The sequence below is a fragment of the Muntiacus reevesi genome, chromosome 2, assembly GCF_963930625.1.
Source record: "Muntiacus reevesi chromosome 2, mMunRee1.1, whole genome shotgun sequence".
NCBI classification, from domain to species: Eukaryota; Metazoa; Chordata; class Mammalia; order Artiodactyla; family Cervidae; genus Muntiacus; species Muntiacus reevesi.
This window is the reverse complement of record NC_089250.1, coordinates 163504313-163530847: the sequence shown is the minus strand read 5'-3', so window position 1 is coordinate 163530847 and position 26535 is coordinate 163504313. Positions and strand designations below refer to the sequence as shown.

At 50.8% G+C, this 26535-nt stretch overlaps 1 protein-coding gene and 1 non-coding gene across 8 annotated transcripts in view; one reads left to right on the top strand and one right to left on the bottom strand.

Annotated features, from left to right (window-relative positions):
• TACC2 (transforming acidic coiled-coil containing protein 2) overlaps positions 1 to 26535 on the bottom strand; it is a 227463-nt gene that overhangs the window by 17837 nt on the left and 183091 nt on the right. Inside the window, exons 9-17 of one of the 7 annotated variants that reach the window (XM_065923466.1) lie at positions 20500 to 20723; positions 19412 to 19623; positions 15320 to 15380; positions 13904 to 14198; positions 7215 to 7276; positions 6093 to 6208; positions 4514 to 4685; positions 3102 to 3242; positions 2126 to 2215 (exon numbers count right to left, since the gene is read on the bottom strand). In XM_065923466.1, the coding sequence (XP_065779538.1) occupies positions 2126 to 2215; positions 3102 to 3242; positions 4514 to 4685; positions 6093 to 6208; positions 7215 to 7276; positions 13904 to 14198; positions 15320 to 15380; positions 19412 to 19623; positions 20500 to 20723 (1373 nt within the window). Of the gene's footprint in view, positions 1 to 2125; positions 2216 to 3101; positions 3243 to 4513; positions 4686 to 6092; positions 6209 to 7214; positions 7277 to 13903; positions 14199 to 15319; positions 15381 to 19411; positions 20724 to 26535 lie in introns of all 7 variants that reach the window. The other 6 variants (XM_065923461.1, XM_065923460.1, XM_065923463.1 and 3 more) reach the window with 6 other exon arrangements.
• TRNAC-GCA (transfer RNA cysteine (anticodon GCA)) lies at positions 25681 to 25753 on the top strand. Its single transcript has one exon. It is a non-coding gene; the product is annotated as a tRNA-Cys (tRNA).

Genomic DNA, 26535 nt, shown 5'->3' with positions numbered 1-26535 from the left:
ACACATGGTCTGAGAACAGGCTGTAACTGCCTGGGAGTCAACTGCTGGCCATCTCTGAGAAAGCAGGCAAGGTACCACGCAGTTCCAAACACTTCACACTCAATAAGAACTACTTAGAACATGACTCTGCCCCAAGCTTTTGGACAAGAAGAAACTGTATTCATAGTGACCAAACCTCAAGCAATTCATTCTGTGTTTAAGCCACTAACCAAGAAATCTCAAGAAATAAACCTAAGGGGGAAAAATTCCTTACTGCATAATGTATTCTAAAAATCTCATTTCATGGAGATTTAACCCAGGTTTATGGGTTGGCCACAAGAACAAGAACACGAACAACTAGACTTTACATTCTTGTCTCAACTCTGGGTACCAATGTTCCTGGTATGGACACGCCCATGGGGAGACATCTCAGAGATGTATCTGGAAGGCGGGGCGGGGGGGGCTGCGGTTCCTGTTTGGCTCCAGGGGGACCACATGCAGGGGGCCCTCAAGGCAGGAGCAGCATGAATTCCTGATCCTGTATCAAGGATGAGAGATGGCCCTGCTGCTAGGCGAGCTGTCACCTGAGATGGACGGGCAACAGGCTCCCATCTGGAGATGTAAGCACTAACTCCCAGAATGCCAGTGAATCACCAACAGCTCCCAGGCTCCGTTTTCCCCGTCTGTAAAACGGGACCTGGACCTGCCGTATGAGAACAGATGCTGGGAGCGTCAGGAAACAGAGGCACCAGTGAAGGCCAGCGCCCATTCACTGATTGCACACCTACTGTGTGCCACGCATGGTGCTGCTCTCTGCACATCACCTACTGTCCTCACAGCAGCCTGCAAGCTTGCTATTAGCCTCTTGACAGGGATGGAAAACCCAAGGCTCAACCACTGGTTCAAGGCCACAGAATGCACTGGGCCCCAGTTCTTATCTAACAGCCCAGGTTTTTACAGGGCTGCTACCTGGCGGTTGGGTGTTGGGGAGGGAATGAGGCAGCTTCTCAAACTGCAGGGGCACCCGTCAGCCCTGGGGGTGGGCTGAACCTCTGCAGACCACGTGCTGTATTGCACGGCAACAGTCACTCATCCCAACTGTTGAGCAAAATGACTCCAAACTGGGAAGCCGGCAAAACAATCTCTGCAGGGGCTGTCAACATCATATTCTCCTCTAGAGAAAGGCTGGCAAACTATAATGAGAAAGCAAAAGTGTGAGTCACTCAGTCGTGTAGAACTCTTTGCCACCCCATGGACTGCAGCCCACCAGGCTTCTCTGTCCATGGGGATTCTCCAGGCAAGAAGAGTGGAGTAGGTTGCCATTCCCTTCTCCAGGGGATCTTCCCAATTCAGGGATCAAACCTGGGTCTCCTGCACTGCAGGCAGATTCTTTACCATCTGAGCCAAACTACAGGGTGTGGGCCTAAAGGCCTAATGCCATTTCCTGTAAAAGGTTTTTACTGGGCCCCACCAGACCCATTCATCCAGTGCTGTCCACTGCTGCTTTGGCAGAGCCGCAGAGTTGAGTAGCTGTCAGAGATCAGACAGATACCCGGAAAGCCTCAAATATTTTCGCTCTCTACTTGCAGAAAAGAATAGCTTTTTTGTAATCCTCTTGACCTTGGCCTAAGGGTCATCTGACACGTCAAGATCTGGTTTTCGCCTATTTACTACTAAGTAGGATGTAGTCTCAGTATAATCATTATTATTATTCTATAATAATTGTAGAAAACAGAAAAGCTGCAAATTACTTTTCATCAACAGAGAAGCAAATGATTTCTGTAGGAAAAAAAAGAACTTCAAAGGTTAGGATTTATCTGTGCTGTTTAACTATGAATAGAGTTAACCAGTTTTATATCTGACTTTGCAATCTCATTCCAGTTTCCTCACTCCTCTGACTGTACATGGGTTTCTCGTATTTTCCTCCATTCAAGCAGCTTTCCCACCCATCCTGCTCGGTTCCTTCCTAACCGAGTGGACCAGACCTCAGACATGGTCTCAGTGTGTACTTATGCACGAGTTACACCTTTAGCTTTTTTGGAGATATCATCCTTTGTCGAACACCTGCTTGGCCGTGGTTAGCAAAGAAGCTTCTGGACCACACAACATTCTCAAGAAGCAGCACACAGCAGCAGCAAACCAGTACCTTGGCGTCCTGGCGGCTACGGGCAGCCAGGGCGATCTGCCTGGCCAGCTTCAGGGCTTCTATCCGCATGATGGCAAACTCTAACTCCTCCTGCCGGAGGGGTGGGAAATGAGCAGACCGCAGGGAAAATGCAGCGAGACAGGACGGAAATGTTTGTCCACATCCAAGAAACGAATGGGCCACGTGAATGTGTCGTGACAGGTACTCGGGGAAACACACGCGCTGGCTTTCTTTCACAATTAACACCTCAGCAGATCATGAAATAGGTGCTTAATTTCCTTTTTTTTTTTTTCGTTAAATCACCCTTTGGAATGTCTGTCAGAAGTATTATGCCGTCAAATACGAAATGATTTTTAAAAACGGGATCAGAATTTTTAGTGCACTGTTTCCTTTGATTTCTCTCTTTGTGTTCATTTCATGTAAGGTTGGCCAACAATTTCCATGAGTGGATCTGCATCTCTCAAAGGACTATAAGCCATCTCTCTAGGTTTGCTCTGCACATCCCAGTCTGAGGGAATATCAAATTAAGTGGTCAAATTTAAAGCGCAGGGTAGAGAGAATGGTTTTGGTTCCAGATGCAAGACCTGAGTCCAGATGTTATCTCAATGGGGGTCTGAGATAACCTCATATATATAAACAGCCTGGCTCAATGGTGAGTTAATACCCTTGGTTCCATGAATAAATCACAGAAAGCTGCTTTTGGGGCTATCAAGATATCTGAAAAATGACTCTTTGGGTCCAATTTCCAAATTGAAATACAAATGGTTTGTTCCATATGGAACGACACGATTTATATCACTCTGGCGTCCCGGGCAGGGAACGCCACATACATCAGTCTTGGAGGGGAAGCGATTCCATCTGGAACATTCACGGCAATGCTCCATGAACTCCTGCATTGTGGCTTTTGGAGTCTGGAGATTCATTCTCTACTGAGGTTTTTGACAAACTCCCCCAAAGTCACACATGGGCTACAAACCTGAAGTTTCTGAGCAAAGACTGGGGGGTTCTTTTCTGCTAAGTCGGGCTCCAGATAGTCAAGCGCACCACAGAGAGAGGCTGGATGAGCTAGCCTGCTGAGGAGGGCGTCAGCAGAGGCAAAGGAGCCCTCGGGAGCTGTCTGAAGGCCGGCAGAGGAGGACACAGAGGAAAAATAGAGGAGACAGAGTGATAGCTTCTGAGCAAGGACCACCCATCTGTTGGCTGAACGTTTCTGTCTTAAGGCTAAAGAGAGTATCAGTTAGGTGCCAATACTTCCCTCTTCATCTGGACTGATGTCCACGGGCTGATGACGGGCATCTCGAGACTGGCAGGCCCAACCCCCTCCCCCAAAGCACCATCTTAAGGTCCTTCCCCACCCCCACACCACCCCCACTCCATAACCAGCTGCTGGGAGGAGAGCTGTCCTTAGTTACTTGAAAACCTCTGCAGGTGGGAGACAAGCTAGCCGATGGGGATTCCAAACGTAACATGACTCATCAGGAAAATACTTTCCAGTGTAAATCTCCAAAGCAAGGTTTTGGGAAAGGTCATTTTCTAAATAATGGAAAGATGCTTTCAAAAGAAAAAGATCAGAAAGACTTCAAAATCAGAAGCCAACTTGGCAGAAAGTTGAATTATGCATGAGTCCTTCATGATGTCTATTTGAAAGATGCTCTGAGTCCTGTCTGGACCATGTTTTTGCTCACAATTATCTTTCCAGTGTCCAACAGCCAGACACACAGTTGGTGCTAAATTAAGTACTTGATGCATGAAATAAATGAATGTCTACTCATCCAGAACAACAAAGTAACATGCTAAGTCAATGGCCTCAAACCGTCTTAGGAATTGTGAGGAAGAAGGTAAAAAAAAAAAAGAAAATTCATCTAGAAGGATGATCCATTTTAGATGTGTGGAAGTTGGGGGCGGGGCCTTGAGCTCAGGTCTATTCGCTCTGCGAAGCCCCACAGGGCTGGGGAATGAAGAGGTGTTAAGTCCTGGTCTATAAGCAGAAGGCACTTCCCATCACCAAGGCCCAGGAGAACCAACTGTCTCTCAAAAGGAGAGCGTCTACCTGCTCTACCATTCTCTGCCCTCTGCCAGAGAAGACAGAGAGATAGGGCATAGACGGATGACAACTCCAAAGCCACAGTCTAGCTGGAAGAGGCTGGAAATGGAAAACTAATAACCGTGAGAGCAAATAACGCACTTAGGTGAGAATTGCAAAATCACCTTGGTCAGGACGGGGAGCCTTCCTCTGATCATTATGGGGTGGGATGACCTAGGCTAGCTTCAAGCCCCATGCCTGGTACCAGGCAAGTGGCGCTTTAAAGACCTGGTCCGCACAGTGATGGAAGCCCACTGCTCCCCGGTTCACCCACAGTGATCTCGGGTCCCTCTGACCCCACTTACAATTTCCATCACTTCCGATGCAGTGCCCAAGGCCATGGCCTCCAGCTCCTTCTGGGAGGACTTCTCTGGCACCTGCAAGTGTGGCTCCTGGTTGGGGGCCAACCCTCGCGCAACGGGATGTTGGATCTTTGCCCCGGTATTCACAAGGGCTTCGGTCTCCTCGAAACTTGAGCTGAAGAAGCAAAGGGCATCTTTAGAGTCTGCACCAGAAATCCCACCAAAATCAGCCAGGATGCCTCGACTAATATGCCAAGGGATGCTGGACTTCCAGGGTTATGATCCCCGAGGAAAATGGACAGGTCTTAGGCAGCCAAGGGGCCTGTTGGCCGGGTGGAGGCTGGTCCAGTCCCACCCCAGAACCTGCTGACCAGGTAGAGCCAGAAGTACAGATGCCATCAGCTAAGGACACAAAGTGTGAAAGTATTAATTGCTCAGCTGTGTCTGACTGTTTGCGACCCCGTGGACTGTAGCCCACCAGGCTCCTCTGTCCATGAGTTTCTCCAGGCAAGAACACTGGAGTGGGTTGCCATTCCCTCCTCCAGGGGATCTTCCTGACCCAGGGACTGAACCCAGGTCTCCTACATTACAGGCAGATTCTTTGCTGTCTGAGCCACCAGGAAAGCCCAAGGACACACGCTTTGGAGTTAAGCAGACCACTAGGCCCCTGGCTGTGCACCTCAGGAGGGGAGATTAGGGGCTGCAACTTAGTGAAGATCAAGGGAGATGCCGCCTGCATGGAACGCACGTGACGCTGTGCGGTCCCAAGGCACCATGACTGCTCTTGTAATAATGCCATCATTTCATTCTCCGGCCCCGGGCAGGTTTAGGAGGAAGTGTGGGCAGTCAAAGCAAGCGCTTTCACTCCTGCTCAGTGACCGCGCCAGCATGGGAGGGCAGGAGGTCCCAGTCTCAGCGTGAAACCCCACCTGCACCCGGCCCAGCACCACACATCTCAGAACCAGACCCTAGAAAGGCTTACCTTCACATCTTATTAACAACCAACATTTATCAGGCACTTTATTTGTGCCAGGCCTCGTGACCACTGCTCTCCTTACAGCATCTCCGTTCACTCCCCCCCGATGGCTTTTTGGACAGGGACTTCTAGGCCCCATCCCCACTGGGGGATGCCTGTAAGACTGAGCACCTCAGTTCATCTTCATAAAATCCCTACAAGGTCAACTTTATTCCTAACCCTCACTTTACACATGAGGGAAGTGCAGCCCAGGAGGGCTCAAGTGACCAGAGAGGGCCAGGAGTGGGATTCCAGCTCAGAATGCTCCAGCATGCTACCTCCCCATGGGATGAATCACAAAATCAAGCAGTGTGTGCGCTGGGAGGTGATGTGAGGAGCGCACACATTTAATTGGTTAAAGGATCCCAGCTCAGTCCAAAGGGCAGCCAGGGACAAACCCGCTGCATCTGCGTCAGAGTGGACGCCGAGATAGAGACGTGAGCTGCGTGTGTGCAAATGAATCGAGGTCAGTAGAGAAGTGCAGGGGCTCAGAGGCCGGGGGACCTCCATGACTAGCTCCAGGCCTAGGCCCTCCAGGGCATCGCTCTCTCATCACGGCAGTCATACCCTGAACACGGCGTTGGAGACTCGGACGTCCGGACGGGGGGAGACTTGATCGGGCTCTCCTGAGACGTGTCGAACATAAGGTACAAGGCCTGCTTCTTCGGGGCATCGCTGTCCTGCTGCGGGGATCAAAGTCACATGTCAGCTCAGCCACAGTGGCCTGAGCGCGCTACCCAGACGCAAACCAGAGCACACTTCGATGGGGACAGGTAACTGGTCAGGAAGGAGCCTTCCTCGCTCTCCAGCCACCGGGAAGCGAGGAGACAGTGGTACCAGCTAGGAGAGAGGAGCGGAGGATGGCAGGAAGGGGAAGGTGGAAAGAGAAAGTGCGACTCCACCCAGGGGGGAACGTTTCCGGGGAGAATTGATTGCATTGGGGTTGGTGTGCAACACGCTCACTGCTGCTCAGCCACTGCCTTTAGTGGCCATCCTCTCTGGGCGCACAAGCACGCTGGTCACCCAGGATAAACAGAGGGGTCGGAGAGAGCCCGCCCGGGTGCTGCCCACAGTTGAATGGGGGCATGATGGACTAGAACGATCAGCGTCACCATCGGGGTTCACCGATTTACAGCAACTGTGGTTTAGAAGCAGCAACCCCACGTCTACGAACGACGCAGAGAAAGAAACATGAGAGCAACAAGTCTGGGATCCTGAGTGTTGCACAAGCGCCAGCCCCACCCCCGGGCATCACCGCGCCTCTGTGGGTGTTGCCGGACAACACAAAAGGTCGTGTTCAAGACCAAACGCCCCGGCACATATTAAGCCAGGGGAGACAGCCACCCATCATAAGGACTTAAAATGAAAAAAGAAAGGGGGATAGACTTACTGCTCAAAGGGATACTCTTCAATTACAGAAAGCAATTAGTCTGAAGAAACCAGATCATGGTGCACCTTAAAAACAACCACTCCTTCTACCTTTTCAAAAGGACTAGTTCTTTCTCAGTCAAAGGAAGTAATTCTGCAGGAAGTCTAAGAGCATCCTATCATTTTCTCCCTGAAAATGGCATCTGAAGTGGGCTGAGACAAACCTCACCCCCATCCCCCACTCCAGCCCCGGTTCATTAAAGTGACTCCAAAACAGGGTGGAAAGCAAGTCCCCTGCTGGCTGGAGGCAGAAGAACTTACAGGTAAGGAGGAACCGATTTTCTCCATATATTCGATTTCATAGGAGTTTCTGTAATCCAACTCTGCAAAAGAAACAAAAGGAGAGGTGAGCACCGGAGGCGGGGGGGTGTGGGGGGCGGAAACAAAAGATTTATCTGGCTGGGCAAGGTGGGGCCTGGAACAAGGCTTTAAGCTTTCTGAGAAGGTCCACTGGCTGAGATTTCCGATACAGTCAAAAGGGGAGGCTCGCCTTAGCTATTTTCAGACAAGTGGTAAACCTCTTGCCATAAAGGAGCTTCGGCCACTTGGGAGTCTGAGAGAGTCCCACGGGAATTAAATGTCAAGACCAAGCACGGATTTGACTGGGAAAAGATCTGAGCATCCTGCACTGAGTTTTCAGATCAGAGCGTGCGTACCCTCTGGGTGTTGCTTTCTCTGAAAGCCTCATGTGCGGTTCAGGGAATCTTCCCAAGTTCTGGTGACATTTTGGAACTGGACCCGAGCTGCCCGTCTGGTTGATGGAAGCAAGGGGGAAGAACAGGGCTGCTATAAGAGAAGCTCTGCAAGTCGCTTAGAACATTCCCAATTCTGCCAGTACCAAGAGGCTGGTCTGAATCAACTGTTCAGACACGAAGACTATTAAAGTCAAATTTGGTGGAGTAATGGCCTATTTCAAATTGACAGGAGACTTTAGGCTACAAGGAAAACTCCAGATACTCTCACTGGAGACTAGAAATCCCATTGCCTGCCTCGGCTCCCAGGCAGTTACAGGTGGAGACCCAGCTCTGCCACTCCAGCCAAGTCCCTGTCTGGTGAATGGACTCTGAGCACCTACTAACTGCCTCAGACTGTGCAGGGCACGGTGGATACAGTAGTGAACAAGACAGAAGAGGACCCTATTGTCGCAAAAACCCCAATCCACAGCTACCTGATGGCTCTTTTACAGTTAAGAAGAAAAGCAAGACATGACATGACCCACTCGGAAAGCAGAAGTGTCAGTGGCAATCCCTAAAGCCCAAGGCCTTAATTTTTTAAAATAAAAAATAAACAGAAATAGCAGCAGTTCTTCTGGTTTGAAGTCCCCCATTCCTACATATTCAAAAGCATATTGAACAGAAGGGATCTTTTTTAAATGATCCTTTAAATATGAGCTTTAAAATGATATATATCCAGGACTTCCTGGCGGTCTGTCGGTTAAGACCGCAGGAGGTATGGGTTCGATCCCTGGCCAGGGAACTAAGAGCCTGCATGCCGCGAGGCAAGGTCAAAAAAATAATGAGGGACTTCCTCAAAGACTTTCTCAAAACCTGCAAGTGTGTGTGGCTTTGGCTGAATAAACTCCAGTACTTAACCCCGTGGATGACTTTTCAGGAATCTCTGGGATGAAGCAAATGCATCTTTCTGGCAGGCGTGACCTGCTCATGGGAATGGAGATGGTTTTGTGGATTAATGGCCAGAAGGACCTCACACATCCTGAAGGCGCTGACTTGTGCGTCCCTGGGGAGGAACACAGACTAAGCTGAACCGCAGGCTGGGCAGGGGCTGTGTCTGTAACCGTGCTGTGAACCTGTCGCCGGGGTCTGCCTCGACCAAAGACACAGAAGTGTTCATTTATTAAGACTTAGTATCTGCCAAAGGCAGGGGACAGTGAAGGACAGAGGGTCTCCTAGGGCCTCTTCTGGAGGACGCCAGCGCTCATTTTTACTGTTCTGCTAAAGACTAAGAGGAGAAGATACTACGAATCAGCTCTTTCATCCTCCAAGGTATCACTGCTATTGCCAAGGCATGATTTTATCCTAACTGATTTAACAGAAAGCCTCCCCCTCCGCCACACATGCTCTACAATGGCACAGAGCACCCGGGATGCACCAAGTAAGCTGGGGGCCACCGTGGAGACCCTCCGGGCCCTGGGACCCCGGGTCAGCACTAGCTCTGGTTACCAGCTCACCTCAGTGTCCCACCTGGAATCTGCACTCGTTTTCCTGGCGGCAGATCTGGGTGAGTTTCAGGTCACTGAGCTCATTTATCTACTTCTTTCCTACTTGCCAAGAGCATCTCAGATATATTCTTGCTTTTTGGCCACACCACGTGGCATGTGGGGATCTAACTTTTCCTACCAGCAATCAAACTCACACTGCCCCCCTGCAGTGGAAGTGTGGAGTTTTAACCACTGGACCACCAGGGAAGTCCCAGGTTCTCAGATATTTTGAGAAAACATCTTACTCAACTTGCTTTTCAAAATCTCACTCATCTGCCTTAAATTCTAAGCCTCAGAGGGTAGGTTCAGAGAGGGAAGCCACATGCAATTTTAGCACCATTTTTACATCATGCTACATATAGCTGGTAGACCAGCAAAGGTAACAGCAATCATACCAAGCGGCTCAATGTCTACATCTAAGAGGCAGCTCGCTAAAGCACGTGCTGCTTTGAGCTGAAGAGGCCTGACGTTATTGTTGATGGGTCCTGACATTCTGAAGGCAGTGTGCCATGAGAGGGCTGGACTGCTGTTCCCATTGGACTCTCCTTGTTGGGGCTTTGCGAGAGGACCAGAAGGAGCCTAAGCAGAAGCCAGAAGGATGCAGCTGAGTCCAGATTGTCAGTCCCAGGATCAAGGAAGCCTCCTCACCGACTTCTCCAGGCCTACTGACTCACTCATAAAATGGAGTTCAAAGTGCACACATCTTACAGGATAAAATGAATTGATGTAAAGCTCCACAGCTGGTCATGCAAAAGGTAATGGATTGCAACCAGGTCTATTATTGCTCACTGCTAATATTTCTGAAACTTTTAACATACGTGATGAGCGAAGAGGCTTTCAGAAAGGGACAAGGACACTGCTCTGATTTTCCTGGGTGGCCCTTCTCTATGTCTGTATCTCAATGGCAACGGTGCCCACCACTGAAGCTGAAGCTCCAATATTTTGACCACCAGATGTAAAGAACTGACTCATTAGAGAAGACCCTGATGCTGGGAAAGACTGAAGATGGGAGAAGGTGATGACAGAGGATGAGATGGTTGGATGGCATCATGGACTCGATGGACATGAGTTTGAGCAAGCTCCGGGAGTTGGTGATAGACTGGAAAGCCTGGAGTGCTACAGCCCATGGGGTCAAAAAGAGTTGGACAGGACTGAGTGACTGAACTGAACTGAACTGAACTGAAGAATAGGTTAGGCTTCCTCCCGAGGACACCTACCCCTCTAATGGATGTGGAAGGGAGAGGCTGATGCCCTAGCAATGGGCCATCCAGATCTGTGAATCTAAAGCCACTACTCCCTCAGGGTCTTAGACCAGAGATAGGGGAGATCTCGGAGGCTCTGTTGCCCAGTGGTTCCTGAACTTTTCATCCCTGGGAACCACACGGACTAAGTTTCTTCTCAAGGCATCACATTTCAAAAGACCGCCCTAGAAAATGGCATTTGCAAAGCAAGGGTTCAAAGAAAAATGTTGGATCATCAAGCTCCGGTTTTAAGCAATTGGAGACTATCGGTGTCACCACAGAGAGTTGATGTGCTTATAGACCCCAAACATGCAATTTTAACTAGCTGGGCATCCATCTAAACCAGGTCTATTCAGGTTTTTTGGAATATTAAGACAATTTGAATATCCTGTGGACCCAGGTAAGGAAGTTCAACACCCTCATTCTACACTTGACGAAAGGAAGCCTGAAAGACGGTCACATAAAGACCGTGGTGGAGAAGAAGAGGCCCTTCGAGTCGGGCAAACCTGGTCCTTCATGGATGAGCCCCTCATTTCTGAGCAAATCTTTAACAGCTCAGATCCTCCGCTCTCAAGTTCTTTCTGGGGAACAGATCTGCTCCCCGCCGCCACCAGGTACACGTCTGGTGTGGCCGGACATGACCTCATGAACAGGAAGGACGATTCGAGAACAGGCCTCCACCAGTTTCTACGTCCGGTTGCTGGAGGGAACGGGTACACCCGAGAGATGGACACAGACCACACCTCCCGAAACTGCAGCTCTTCCGGATTCCACGTCCAGTGGACTGCCCATCACCCACCAGTTACAACTACGGGCAGGGCTTCCCCAATCTTCACAGTCGTTTTCTAAGAAGGCAGATTTACTAGAGTTTTGTTCCAAACTTACGCATTTACCTATCTGTAAAATTTTTTGCAGAAAACAATTCTCAAATGTGTCAGTGAGCTAGTGAGTGGTCTTCGTTCCAAGTTGAAGATGAAGCAATGGATGTCACCACTGAATGAAGCACCTATTAGCTTAAAATGCATTATTAGGGTCTTTCTATTTTCTTGCGTGCTTAGTCACTCAGTCATATCTGAGTCTTTGCAATCCTCTGGACTGTAGCCTGCCAGGCTCCTCTATCCATAGGTTGCCATTTCCTTCTCATACAGATCGTCCCGACCCAGAGATTTTCTATTTTCTATTAAAATAATGCATGTATTTATTTGATTCCTGGTAATAAAACCACATACACATACACAAAACACATATGCCTTTTGATTCCTGTCTACAGTGGCAAGCTCAGGTTGGCTTCTATACATTTCTATGACATTTAACAGATCAGACCTCAAGAGATGTGAACCAGTAGGAGCTATCAAAATGGCCAGGTCCCCGCTGGTCCTCACCTACCCCTGCTGCTTCTGGGATATCCACACACTCCGCCCATCTCCCTCACACAGGAGGTGAGTGATGCAAAAATCAGACTATGTGGACCCTACACTGTACACCTGCCTAGCCTTCTACCTTCTTTCCCCACAAAGCTGTCTTCAGCTCCTACTGTGTTCATGGTGCTGTGGGAAAAGCCGACTCAGATAGGGTTCTTGTTGTCAAGAAACACACAATCTAGTGGAGAAGTAAGGGATGCACTCAAATCTTTGTTACTGCATCAAGCAACCTCAAAGCAGGTTCAGACCAGGCACAGAGGTCAGGCAGCGAGGGGGCCACGTCCAGGGAAAGGCTGGGAGTGGGCAGGACAAGCCCGAGAGACAGGGAGGTGGGGGGCATCGTGCAGCAGCCTCTGCAGAGGGGCTGGACGGGGGTTCCATCCAGTGGGGTTCCCGGCCAGGGGTCTGTGCGCAGAGGGAGAGGAGGGCTGAAGTAGAGCTGAGGCCAGATCCCAGGCCCCCAGGGTCACGGTGGAGTAAGATGGTCACTGTTAAGCCTCCCAAGCCCCCGGCCACAGGGCTAACCCGACAGCCAACCAAAGCCTCCATTGTTCAGAAAATACAATGCCCTGAAGTCCAAGTCTTTCATCATCAAAATACAGAAAGGCGTGTCATAAGATAAGCATCCACAGTCTCCCCCAGACTTGAAACGGTTCTCACTGTACCACTCAGAAACCTCAGGGCACAGAGCAGGCCACCCAGACCCCGGGTCAAGAAGAGCCTCCAGAGGAAGCTTTCCAAGTTCCAAGGGCGGCAGTGGAGACAAAAGCATGGAGCGCAGACTGTGGACACGGCGCGGGACGGAGAGGGTGGGATGAACTGAGAGAGCAGCATGGAAACGTGTAAATTACCAGATAAAACGGCCAGTAGGAATCTGCTGTATGACGCAGGGAGCTCAGATCAGACACTCTGTGAAAACCTAGAGGGGTGGCTCCGACGGTAAAGACTCTGCCTGCCATGTGGGAGACCTGGGTTCGATCCCTGGGTCGGGAAGATCCCCTGGAGGAGGGCATGGCAACCCACTCCAGTATTCCTGCCCGGAGAATCCCATGGACAGAGGAGCCTGGCAGGCTACAGTCCACGGGGTTGAAAAGAGTCGGACATGATTGAGTGACTTCACTTTCACTTCTCACTTTCAGAGGGGAGGTGGGAGGGAGCATCAAGAGGGAGGGGACATACGTACACCTAGGGCAGATTCATGCCGATGTGCGGCAGACACCAACGCAATATTGTAAAGCGATTTTCCTCCAATTAAAAATAAATAAACTTAAAAAATGTCCTTGCTTACACCCCTGCTCCACCCAGGTGGGGGGCAGGAAGCGGCCTGATAGAGATCACGGTTCCTTATTAGCAGCAAAGTGGAGATAGGGTTTCCCTGTATGACTGTCCTCATACTGAATGCTCCTCAGTTTTGAAGACTTGTTAGAAATTAAGATCTCAGAAAGGGAAACTTAGATCCACCAACGACAGCCCGGAGTACTGGAGTGACGGCTCGAGGCTAGGCTCACAAGCCCCACGTGACGTGGGTGGAGGACAGGCCCCGTGAGGACTAGGAACGCAGGGTACCATCATATCCCTCCCTGGAAGGTTCTAGTTGCCGACTTAAGATATATGGATTTTTCAAGCCAAAGAACCAGGCAGACAGCTGCAAGTCGATACATGCTAAGGGGGAAGAAGATATGAGTGATGTAAGTGACACGCCTAGGGCCTGCGAGAAGGACTCAGGGTTCTCGTTGGCAAGTCAGGGGAGCCTTGGGTTAGGGCTTGAGCAGAAGGTGCTGGTCACATGGCGGAAGGTCCCTAGGGGTCAGTGACCTGTGGGGACCCCAAGAGGCCCCCGGGCCAGTTTACCCAGCTGAGCATTCGACACAAAATCCTCAAGGAACAGAAGCCAGACAGCTGAGAAGGTACAAAGCTCGGGGGAGCCCAGGGCCAGGTGTTAGAGGGTGCTCTGCTAGCTCTCAGCAGGTGCCTACGGCTCACGGCACGGCTGGGTTCAAGCCTCAGGCTGTGTTAACAGGCAGCCTAGCGCAGGGAGCCCCGGCAGGCAGCGATCCACAGAACAGTTACCTGGCTTAGCGGTCTCCTTCCTGGCCTTTTGCTCCCTAGGGGCAGTGGTCTCCAAGGCAGGGTGGGAGTCCAGCTGGCCATCAAGTTGCTTACCCTCCGTGGGTGAATTGAATTTGGTCTCGTTCACGAAGGTGGACAGGTCCGAGGGCTGGGGGTAGTCCTGTTTGTCAGCCTCCAGATCCACCGTCATGCACGTCCACTTCTGATTGGTGACCGCCAGCTTCTCCTCGTCGGTCGCGTGGACCACTGCCGAGATCACGGGCGGCGTTTCCGGCGTGGCCGCGGGGGTGGGGTCCTATCAGGAGAAGGGAAGCCGTCTCTTCTCTCGTCCCATCTCTGCGCCCACCCCTAGGGTTTGGGCCCCTCTACCCAGGACGGGACCTTGTCACATTCCTCTGCTCAAAACAGTTTCAAGGAAACAAATTCTTTCCTCTATGAATTCCCTTTTCTGATGGCTTGTTTCAGGGGGTGATGGCCATGGGTTTAAAAAGGAATCAGGATTTTGTGTTTTGATTATTTGAGACATTCCTGCTCATTCATTTTGAGAAAAATAAAGAAAATTTTTACAACTGGCACTTTTATTAGGACAGCTATAGTGTTATGCCCACAAAGGGCTGGACATCAATACCACCGACATCACCCAACAATTGTCGTGCTGGACACCAGAGGCAGAGAAAGTGACTTTCAGCCCCATCTCCACAGAGGTGTGCAGCTAAGCAGGGCAGGGTGGGAGCCCAAAAATGTTACAGCAGACGTGGCACTGGACCCAAGACCCCTCTGGTGGGGCTGGGCGCCTCTCTGCAGCCCCGCCCTGGCCAGGGTTGGCCTGGCTGGGGTCTCGCTGGCTTGGATGAGGGCGACAGAGGAGATCTGCTTGTCTTATGACCTTGAATGGCCTGACGCACATTCCTGGTCTGTAAAGAAGGTGAGAGGAACTGGTAAGAGGGAGTCAGGGAGCTGTGTGAAGAAAGAGCCCAGCCCCCACTTCTTTAGGGGATGGAGTCGCTTTTCCGCCCCAGTCCTGGTGCTGGTTACACAATCCAGTGCTCCTCACGCACGTTCAATTCTTTCTCACTGTACATGCGTTTATCTCCACAGACTTCCCCAACTTGATATTTAAGGATGTTCTCAGCAGATTAACTGGCCAGAACGGACCAGCACGATTCCCAGAGAACTAACATTTTTCCTGGGCATCTGCCAATTCTGCGGACATTCTCTGACACTTCCCCAAGGGAAGTGATCAAAACCAAGTCTTGCAAACACTGAGGGACCCTCCATGGAGGAGACAAGGAGAGGGTGTTGGAAACATGGCCGTGATGAGCAAGTGACTAGTAGGGGGATAAACACCCATCAGTCTTGACTCCCACCCACCCCTGGGCAAGTGAGAAAATGATAAATGTCAAGGGAACAGTATACCTGAGAAGGTGGATCAGAGAGAGGAGACCGTTTTGGCGACTTTTTCACCCTAAACGTGTCACTGGAAACAAAATGAGAAATGTAAACACAACGGACAGAGGCACGGAACATTCCAGAGCCGAGCGAGGCCCACAGCGTGACTGCTGAGTATCTGGCCCAGACCACCCTCCCGTCCACACCACCCCCACACCGACTGAAAGACGTCCACACTGACAATCCATTCTGATTTTTTAACAGATACTGTTGCCCTCGAGGGAAAGATTCATCAAGCCTGAAGTCTTTTGAAGACATGCCATTGTGGAGAGCTGACCCAGAAAGTGAAGCTAACTTTGCCCAGATGTTCCTTCTTTAAAAAAGCAGAATCTGGTGAGCGGATTAACACATCTGCATTCATCCAGGAGGGTCTGAACCAACTCAGGTGGGGGAGGGGATGTGAGTTCACGACACCCATGAACAGGAGCCAACTCTGGGACAGGAGTTCCAGAACACCCAGCCGACACAGCACTCAAACAGCTGAAGGAGCCGTGCGGAAATAGGAAGGGAAGGTCTGGGTCTTCGGCGGGAACTGGAAGAGTCCCTCCTACATGCAGGAACTCTGAGCTTAATGGGTTCCCGCACCTCTGACCTTCTGGGTGGGATTCTGACTAAAGGCAGGGTCAGGGGTGACATCATTTTTTTTTTTTCCATTTATGGTAGAATACACATAAAATTTACCATCTCAGAGACTCTTAAGTGTACACTTCACTGACGTACATACACACCGCTGTGCAACCCAACTCCAGAACTCTTTTTTCAGAGACGAGATCATTAAAAAAAAAAGCCTTTCCTAATCACCATTAACAACTCGGTCGCTTTTTTCTCCTTCACATAAATAACTGGGGGTGAGGGTGAGGGAGAGGAGGACCTAGGCAAAAGAGACATCCTCTCAGATTCCTGAAAGTGTCAGAAGGAAGGGATTTTTTTTAGCATAGATGGTTCCATTATGTCTCCTGGGCGATCAGGGGGGGTCATTTCCACCATCAGAATGGAGACTTCTCCACCTGTAGACCGGCCTCTGCCCCCTGGTCTCGGGCCCCTCCGTGGTCTGGTCTGGCCCCCAGCAAGGCAAGGGCTTGGGGGGTCCCCTCATCTTACACTCCCCCGCCCCCTCTCCTGCTCGATGGTAACCACATGGGCAGAGCAACTGGACACCAAGTTCCTCCTTGTGTTCGCTCAGATAAAACCCTCCAACAATGGCATTCAGTTACGAAAGAAATACTATAAATGGTTATCTAGAGCATTTGTGTCATCTGTCATGCGAACAGTGCAATTACAGCTTGAAATATATATTTATTCATGCATATAAATATGCAACTGTGTATTTTACAGTTGCTAAGTGGCTCTAAAATACTGGAGAAATCCCTGGGGCAGAAGAGACCCTGAGAGACTCCACTCTATCCCAAGGCTGCTGGGAGCCTGGGACCAGGCCAGCTTCTCTTGGAAAGACGTTGAGGCAAAGAAGATGCCTGTCCATGGGCCCTTGGGAGCGGCCTGCAAGATCTCTCACGGCCCGGAATGCACAGCAGTACAGGCACAGAGGTGGTCTGACCTGTTGCTCTATTTCCCTCAACAAGGCAACCCCCAGATGGCATGGCCCGGCGATGGCCCTCACAGCCGTGTGCTCCACCCTGAGCTCACCCTGCATTTCAGGGGGCTCCCATCAGTCTCAATTTGAAACAGCCCAAATGTTTCCGCTTCACTTGTAGCCAGAACAAGCAACAGCAGTTCCTGCCTGTGGTCGGACTGGATGGTTATTTTAAGGTGAAGCCACACTACTTTGAAAGCAATCGCCTACTTGTCCCATTTAAAATGGAAGCATGGAATGAGAGTTAAAAAAAAAAATGTATGGGTTTCAGATGAAGACATTCAATATGCAAGGGGGAAAAAAAAAGGTTCCATTCCTGACAAGCAGGCAGATGTTGGATAATCACGTTTTCACAGCCAAGCAGTTCCACTTATGCTAATCACTATGAAACAGACAAATAACCTCTGCTACTGGGAAGCCCCATGCCCCGTCATTCCCAGGCCCACCACAGAAATATGTAAGCAGCAGCCACGGAAAGGAAATAAAAAAGAGCTTGGAAGCAAAAGCAAAGGCAGGAAAAAGCACATTTGGCATAAGAGGCAGATTCTGTTAAATTTACTTACAACAGAGAACATACAGACATCACATCTTCAACCATCCTAAGACAAGAAGACAAAGAAAAAGAGAGACAGACAGAAGGAACTGACAAAAAAGATAAATCTGCAGATGACTGGTTATTAAGGGGTTAGGATACAACAGCCATCCAGTGTGCGGCTTGGGCGTGGGGGCTACATCCCAGCTTTCTGGAGAGGAGCTGTCGGAGAACACCTTCCTCCCTTGGTTCCAATTATCCCCTAAAGTGTTGGTGGCTCCAAGAGCCTTGCCACCCCAGTGAAGGACTCCTAGCCATCTGCACCAGAGGTGAGACCTGGGGACAGGCAGGCTTCCCTGACCACAGTCAGCTCTGGTGACAGAACAGAATAGAATAAAACCAAGCTGTCTTGTGGGGAAGGAGAAGGTGGTGGCTTCAAGTTGACTCATCCCCCAAAATGAGAGAAATGGCTTTGTGGTGTGGGCATTTCCATTTTCTCCTGTTTGTGCCTTAAAATAAAGCTTCCAACACAGATTCTAGGGAATCTTTAAGAAAGGCCTGGTTTAGCCGCTGATCTGAAAAAAAAAACCAAGTCCACATTTTTAGCCAGGACCGTCTCCCATCCACCACCATCCAAAGTCAAAGCCTGCTTAGAGACAATCTTCTCAGAAAGCCTTGGGTTCTTCTCAAATGTCATATGCTTGGGGGAGGGGCAGGGGGTGCAGAAGGAGAGGTAAACAGGTTACCCTATCTTGATCTGTACCAGGCAGACTCAGAGGAGCCGGCAGTCATGGTCTGTTCTGCTGAGATGCCACCAGAAGCTGGGTCTTCTGGTCAAATTATTGATGATACTTCAGTCGAGAGCAAGGAGAAAGGCTCCAAGCATCAAACCACACTACGCTTGGACCAAAGCCCCGAGGATGGACCTGCAGTCATCGAGTTTGGAACCTGGGCTGAACTCCAGAGGCATGGACACGTGTATCAAGAGCAATCCACTTGGCCAGGGTCTGGACCGCAGACCTGATCACTCACGGCCTCCTGGAGACTATGGGGACCGCTTCTCCCTTTCAGGTTCCATTGATCTTTTTTGGATCCACAGGGCCTGTGGACTCTCATCTATGAAGATGACTAGATAAAGGGGCAGAAACAACATGGGTGCTTCCTACAGGGTCGGTGGGGTACAGGAAGGGGCCCAGACCAGGCCTCTCGCTCATGGGCTTCTTGAGTCTATTGCGTTTGTCTCTTGGGCTTATAGATGTTGTTCATTCACTAAGTCGTATCCAGCTCTGAGACCCCATGAACTGCGGCACACCAGGCTTCCCCATCCCTCACTATCTCCCTGAGTTTACTCAAACTTACGTCCATTGAGTCAGTGATGCCATTCAACCATCTCATCCTCTGTCATCCCCTCTCCTCCTACCCGCAATTTTCCCCAGCATCAGGGTCTTTCCAATGGGCCAATGTCTCATTAAAGGGCAGAAACAAATACAGAAACAAATTTTAACAATATTTTAAAGGGCAGATCCCTTAGTTTCCAGGCCACTCCAAAAAGCAATTCATGTGTTAAACAGAAAATGCTAAATCACCAACAGGGAGGCTGACCAGGCCACCACTGGGCTGCTCCCTTTCCATGGATTCCCCCACTCTCTCCTGAAGTTCAAGGTCAGGTCTTCAGCTACAAGTAAAGCTTCAGACCACTAACTGATTGAGGCAAGAGATCAAGGACTCTAGACCCAAAGGGATGTGAGGATGGGACACGCCACCACTATGGGTGCAGAGCGGAATGACAACAGGTACCCTGATGCAAACATGGTGGCACTGTGGCAAATGGGGGGGGGGGGCGCGAGGGCAGCCCAGGTTTCCAGCCGAGTGAGCAACAGTCACAGCCAGCGCCCAGCCCCGCCTCTGCCCGTACCACCTGCACCCCTGAACTTACGTCTTGAGGGGCGTCTTCTTCTTCTTGGCGGGCTTGTTCAGCCCATCCCCGTCCACTCCATTGGCTTCGATGGCACTGGCTGGGATCTCAAAGGAGGCTGGGGATTTAGAAGGTGAGCTGGGGGCCTTAGAGCACGTCTTAAAGGGATCAGTGGACTCATCACAGGCATCCGGGTCAAAGTTGTAGGATTGTTGGGGCAGTTTGGGAGACTCCTGCATTTTTGAGGTGGAAGAAAAAGGGTTAAAATTGGGGTCATCCCACTTGTCAATATCAAAGGTGTAGGTACCTTTCGCAATAGGGATGTCATTGGGTTCAGCGGGGGACCTGGTAGGCGAGGCAGGGGTGTTGTCGAGTTTTTCGGGTGTTTTTTTCATCTTTGGCCTCCTTAGGGGCATTTTGGCAACCGGCTTTTTGCCTATCTTTTTGGTGGGAGGCGGGGTTTCCTGCTGGGCGTCCCAACTACCCTTGTCCTCAGAATAGTCAAACTCCAGCCTCACTGAGAGGCCTCTGGCTGGGGAGTCCTCTTGCCCCCCACTATCTGATGGGGTCACCTCCACCGCCTCTGGGACCGTGGCCGGAGGCAGGGTTCTCCTTCCAATGGGAGGTGAGTTCTGCACTCTGCCACCCCCAGAAGTTGGGGGGACAGCCCCTTCTGCACCCTCGGAGTCCAGAGGGCAGGCCGCCTTGGGGGCGGCAGCAGGTTCTAGGGGTGCCTCCTCCGATAAGGCTGGTCTAGAACCTTCTGCCCTGGCCGGTTCTGCTTTCGTGGCGGCTATTTGATTCTCTTCGCTGGGGTCAGGGCTCTCTCCGGTGGGCTCGTGCTGTGTCTCCTTCACTGGGGGGGTTTCGGGGGGTTTCTTAGTGGTCTGTTTCTTTTTTAAGGAAGGTGGCCTCGGTTTCTTAGTTCGCTTAAGGGTACTGGAAGCACTGCTCGAACCCGCGCTGTATGCATCCGCGACCGGGGCCGTGGCCTCGGGGTTGCCTGAGCAAGAAGCACCATCAAAGTCACTGGCTTGCAGGCTGAGCGAGCGGGACAACGTCGACTTAGAGGTGGGGACGGAGTCCGTGGACTTCCTCCGTGAGTTCACCTTGCAGTCCTGACTCTTAGGGTCTGAGGCGCGAGGCTCCAAGGTCTGAAGGCTATCCACCAGCTCGATGTTGTCAAAGTCCAAGTTGTAAGTCCCGCTGCTGGCTATCGGCTTGTCTTCATCGAAGACGGCGGAGAAGGAGTGTGACGGGGGATGGAAAGGACTGCCTTCCACGGAGCTGCCGCGGGGGCCATCGGGGACGGAGATCGGCTCAGAGCCGCATCCTGCGGGAGCGGAGACAGAGCCGTCAGTGAAGGAGACGGGGCCCTCATCTCGTGCCAGACCACCACCCTCCAACACCGAGCCCCAGGCCAGCCCGCCCAGCCCTCAACGCGCACGCTGCTTGGGTACAAATCCTGCTCTCACCAGGCAGCTCCAGGCCCTGGACAAGCAGACCCTCAGCCTTCTCATCTGTAAAATGGGAGCAATAAGAGCTGTTTAAACACCGTCATCTGAAACACATTACCCGGACTTCCCCAGTGGTCCAGTGGCCAACACTCCGCACTCCCAGTGCAGGCAGCCCAGGGTTCGACCCCTGGCTGGGGAACTAGATCCCACATGCTGCAGCTAAGGAGCCCTCCTGCTGCAACTTTAAAAAAAGAAGGAAAAAAAAACCCTGTAGGCCAAAACTAAAAATTCAATGAACATCGATGCTCCTGTGTGCCACAACTAAGGCCTGACACAGCAAAAAAATAAGTATTAAAAAAATTTAAAACACATTTACCAAGTGCCAGATCAAAGCAAGGCACCATTCTGGGCATTGGGGCCTCCATAATGAACAAAATCCTTGCCCTCGGCAAGTTAGGTTCTTTAGCGAGAAGACAGTCAAGAATCAATAAACAAGTAACATGTATGGGCTGTCAGATGGTGGTAAGTGCTAAGGAAAAAAAGAAAGTGAGGATAGGAGTGTTGCAATTTTATCATTATTTTTTTTTAATTTTTTTATTAGTTGGAGGCTAATTACTTCACAACATTTCAGTGGGTTTTCTCATACACTGACATGAATCAGCCATAGAGTTACACGTCGCAATTTTAAAATAAGGTAGTTGGGCAAAGCCCTTCAAGGAGAAAACATTTAAGCCAAGATGAGAAACAAGGTAAAGGTGTGACCCATGGGCATATCTGGGGGTAAGCATCTAAGGCAAAGGAAACAGCAAGTGCAAAGGCCCTGGGGTTGGTCACATGGGGTGCTGCAGAAATACCAAAGGCCAGTGCGGCTAAAGTAAAGGAGAGGAGCAGGAAAGGAAGACAGAGAAATAATGCAGGTAAAACATAGTGAGCCTTCAGTAAATATTAGCTACCATCATCATCCAGCCTGCTCTCGAGTATGCAGAGCCTTTAAATGCAGGCCCCAGGCAACTGCAGAAGAACTAAGCTTATGCATCTGCCACCTGTCCCGAATCTAGGCACCCCCTGAAATCTCTCCCTCCAACCCTACCTGCCACGCCTCTCTTCTCAACCTCCCTCTCATCCATTCTCTCTCCATTTTTTGTAGCTTCCTCCCAGCTTCTCGGCCCCCTCAGCCCCTGCCAGCCAAGGATGCTGCTTCTTATTTTAAAACATGCTGTGGATGCTCTGGGCTTCCCAGGTGGCGCTAGGGGTAAAGAATCCACCTGCCAAGGCAGGAGACAGGAGATGCAGGTTCCACCCCTGGGTTGGGAACATCCCCTGGAGAAGGGCACAGCAATCCACTCCAGTATTCTTGCCTGGAGAGTCCCAGGGACAAAGGCGCCTGGCGGGCTACAGTCCATGGGGTCGCAAAGAACTGGACACGACTGAGCACACAGGCATGTGGACGCTCCAGATGCTGGTCAAGAGATACTCCATCACCTCACGGCCCCGCTGCTCCACGGGGATGCAACCAGCCTGGCTGTGTCTCGGCTGCCCTGGGTTCTGCCTGCACCCTGTGATGCCCCACATGCACTTCTGGCTTCACAGAGACCCTGGGCAGTCTAGATGCCAGAAAACTAAAGATGTGTAAATAGACAAAGGGGAGGAAACGCTGCAAAGTGGTCTGCAGAAGAAGGAATTAAAGATCTGGCACAGGGACTTCTCTGGTCCAGTGCTTTGGACGCCACACTTCCACTGCGAGGGGTGGGGCATGGGTTTGATCCCTGGTCAGGGAACTATTAATAAGATCCTGCATGCTGCACAGTGAAGCCAAAGAGAAAAAAAAAAGAGAGAGAGCTAGCGTATATATGACTTGGGCCAGCATTCCCAAAGTGTGTTTCACTGACAACAGTTATATCCTGCAGTACCCACCCCATCCCCTGCTGGAACAGTTGCCAAATAAAACATAGGATGTTCAGTTAAACTTGGATTTCAGATAAACGAATATGTTTTTTATATAAACATGTCACAATCACTCATTATTTATCTAAGATTCTAAATCAACTGGATGCGCTGTACATTTGTTTGCTAAATCTGGCTGCCCTAATGCCTCATTCCAACAAATGAACAAGGTTTGGGACATGCTTGCTTCCCTGAGAGCTCAGTTGGTAAAGAATCCGCCCGCAATGCAGGAGACCTGGGTTCAATCCCTGGGTTGGGAAGATCCTCTGGAGAAGGGAAAGGCTACCCACTCTAGTATTCTGGCCTAGAGGGATCACATAGAGTTGTACATGACTGAGCGACTTTCACTTTCTTTTTCACTTAACACTCGAACTGGCTTCTTACTGTAGATTTTCTCAGGGCCGCTCACGTTCATGGCTGCAACTCCGAGGCAGTGAGCACTTGGCAGAGAACCCCAGGAGATGAAGAGCTGCCTGGGAGATGACCTGAGACACAAGGAAATGTCTAGCCTCTTGAGTTCAGGAGCTGGTCTGATTTATCTTTTGTCTTCCCCAGACCTGTCACACTTTCTCTTGCCGGCTGAATAAATGCCTCTTGCATTGAGATGACCTTCTGGAAGCAGGTCTGTTCGCCAATCATGGTTTCAAACCTTCTCTTCTTTTCGGCATCCAAAGCCACCCCAGGCCCTACTTGAAGCAGATGTCCTAGAAGGTGGAACCTCTCAACCTTTTCCACCAAAAGATTCGCCATGTCTCAAAAACACTCCTGATTCATGCTCATCTCAAAAGAAAATGTCCCCTCCCTCCTCCTTTCTAAAATCAATTTCCTCCAGAGACTTGCACCCTCCTTCCATCAGTTGTCTCCTCTTCCTGCCCTGGCCACACGGTACAGAGGGCACAGAAGAACCAGGGAACGAAGAGGACCTGGTGTTTCAAGTGGGCCTTGCGGGAGGGAGAAAGAGCCTCAGTGCCTCCCATCATTTCCAAAGCAAGGGCCAAAACTGCCGGCCTGCTTTCTCTCAGGCTACTAGGCATACCCCAGCAGCCTTACGAGGCCCTTCAGATGTCAGGAGTTCTCCCCAAACCACGAAACATGCAGCAGATACTCAGCTTAACCATCTGCTCACTCTTTTTCCCAGAAGAAAAGCTCTCTGACTGCCTAACGTGGCTTTCCTCTTTAGACGTGACATACCATAATTAAATCATCAGGGGCCGGGAGATCGAGTCTTGGTGCAGGGTTTCTAAGCCTCTGCCGTCTGCCCATGTCATGATAGTAAGTATTTTGTCTCATTGTGTGTGTGGGGCGGGGGGAATACTGTTCATTGCAGAACATCTAGAAGAATCTTTGGCTTCTGCTACAAGATGCCTCTACCCTCCCCAACCCTGAACTGTGACAACCAAAAATGTGTCTGAAAGCCTTAGTTGATCAGTCGTGTCCAACTCTTTGCAACGTCATGGACTGTAGCCCACCAGGCTCCTCTGTCCATGGGGATTCTCCAGGCAAGAATACTGGACTGAGTAACCTGTCCCTTCTCCAGGGGATCTTTCTGACTCAGGGATTGAATCCGGGTCTCCTGCATTGCAGGTGGATTCTTTTCACTGTCTAACCACCAGGGAAGCCCAAAACTGTGTCTCAGTTCAGTTCAGTCGCTCAGTCGTGTCCGACTCTGCAACCCCATGGACTGCGGCATGCCAGGCCTCCCTGTCCATCACCGACTCCTGGAGCTTACTCGAACTCATGTCCATCTAGTTGGTGATGCCATCCAACCATCTCACCCTCTGTCGTCCTTGTCTAGAAATTGCCAAATGTCCCCTGAGGTGGGGCACAATAACCCCTGGTTGAGAAGGCCCTTCGGCTTTCTTCAGATGAAGCCCCAGACCAGAGCAATGGGCCATTGCCACGTTCAGGCCTTGATTTCCCACAGCAAGTGTGGGCCAGCTGGATCCCAGTCGCCCTCACTGGACTTCTAAATGCTCACACACCATATCAGCACGAAGACAATGTATTCATTCATTCCTATATATTGGGGCTTCCCTACGGCTCAGCAGTAAAAAATCCTCCTGCCAACTCAGGAGATGCAGGTTTGATCCCTGGGTTGGGAAGGTCCCCTGGAGAAGAAAATGGCAACTCACTCCAGTATTCTTGCCTGGGAAATCCTATGGACAGAGGAGTCTGGCAGGCTACAGTCTACGGGGTCGGACGGAGCACACACACACACGCATTCCTATACATCAAATAACCTGGGTGCCTACTATATGTCAGCCACTGGGAGGCATGCTGTGGACACAGAGGTAAGGAAGGTCAGGACCCCAGAGGGATCCACCCCACCAGGGCAGACCTGGACAACGCTTGCCCTGGCTCCAGATTCTAGCTCAGTCTGAGGACAAAGTCAGCATCCTTGTTTCACGACGTTCAAAGGCTCGCTAGGTGGTTCCCAGCTGCAGCAGTCCAGCTCAGGCCACCAAAACAAATCCACAGGCTGAATGAAGAGCTCTGGAGGCTGGAAGCCCAAGGTCAGGATGTCCCCAGTCCTCCTTGACTTGCCAACAGGCATCTTCTGTCTGTGTCGCACATGACTTTTGCTCAATATGAACTCACCCCCTGACGTCTCCTTCTCTCCCCCGACTGTCTTCAAAGGTCACATCACTTAGCCTCACTGACCGCTTCTAATTGGAGCACTTCTGCCAGCTGCTCTGCACTTCTCTCCCCTCCCCCCACCCGCTGTGAGCTCACCCTGGGCAGGAATCCACGGGCCCAGAGGCACAAAGGTGCTAACACAAGGCACCCTTGCCCTCAGACGCTTAGCTTCATCCAATAGTTCGAAAGGGAAATGGTCCCGTAAAGAGAGAGCACAGCTCTACATCCTCCAAGCATATGAATAATGGGGCTTCCCTGGTGGCTCAGATGGTAAAGCGTCTGCCTGCAATGCGGGAGACCCAGGTTCGATCCCTGGGTCAGGAAGATCCCCTGGAGAAGGAAATGGCAACCCACTCCAGTACTCTTGCCTGGAAAATTCCATGGACAGAGAAGCCCAGTAGGCTACAGTCCATGGGGTTGCAAAGAGTCGGACACAACTGAGTGACTTAACTTTCACATATGAATAATAATCAATTGTAGTTAATAAGGGCTTCCCTGGTGGCTCAGTGGTAAAGATCTGCCTACAACGCAGGAGCCCCAAAAGATGTGGGTTCAATCCCTGGGTTGGGAAGAGCCCCAAGAGGAGGAAATGGCAACCCATTCCAGTATTCTTGCCTGGAGAATCCCATGGACAGAGGAACCAGTGGGCTACGGTTTATAGGGTTTGTTCCCACATCTCACTCGGAAGCAGGTGGTGAGATGCCCCACACATAGATGCTTGGAGCCCTGGGGAATCCTTCTCTCATCCGAGCTGGGATGAAACGTGCACATGACTTAGCACAGGTCTGGTACATGGCAGACGCTAAATGGAGCCATTGTTTAATTATGGGACATATCATTACGTCCTTCCATGGCCAGTCCTGAGTTCTAATAATGCAGCCACCCTACAGCAACCAAGCGTCCTGATCGCAGAAGCATGAGAAGTCGGAGTGGAAAGGATCTTAGAGGACTCACGGGTCACTCTTTTCATTTTACAGATGAGAAAACTGGACCCAGGTAAGCCACATCTCGGCACAGCCCAGAAGAGCGGCAGACGCAAGGTGGCCACCAGGGTCTCAGCCATCCTCCTGTCCCATGGCGCACAATCATGCAAAGCCCAAAATAAAG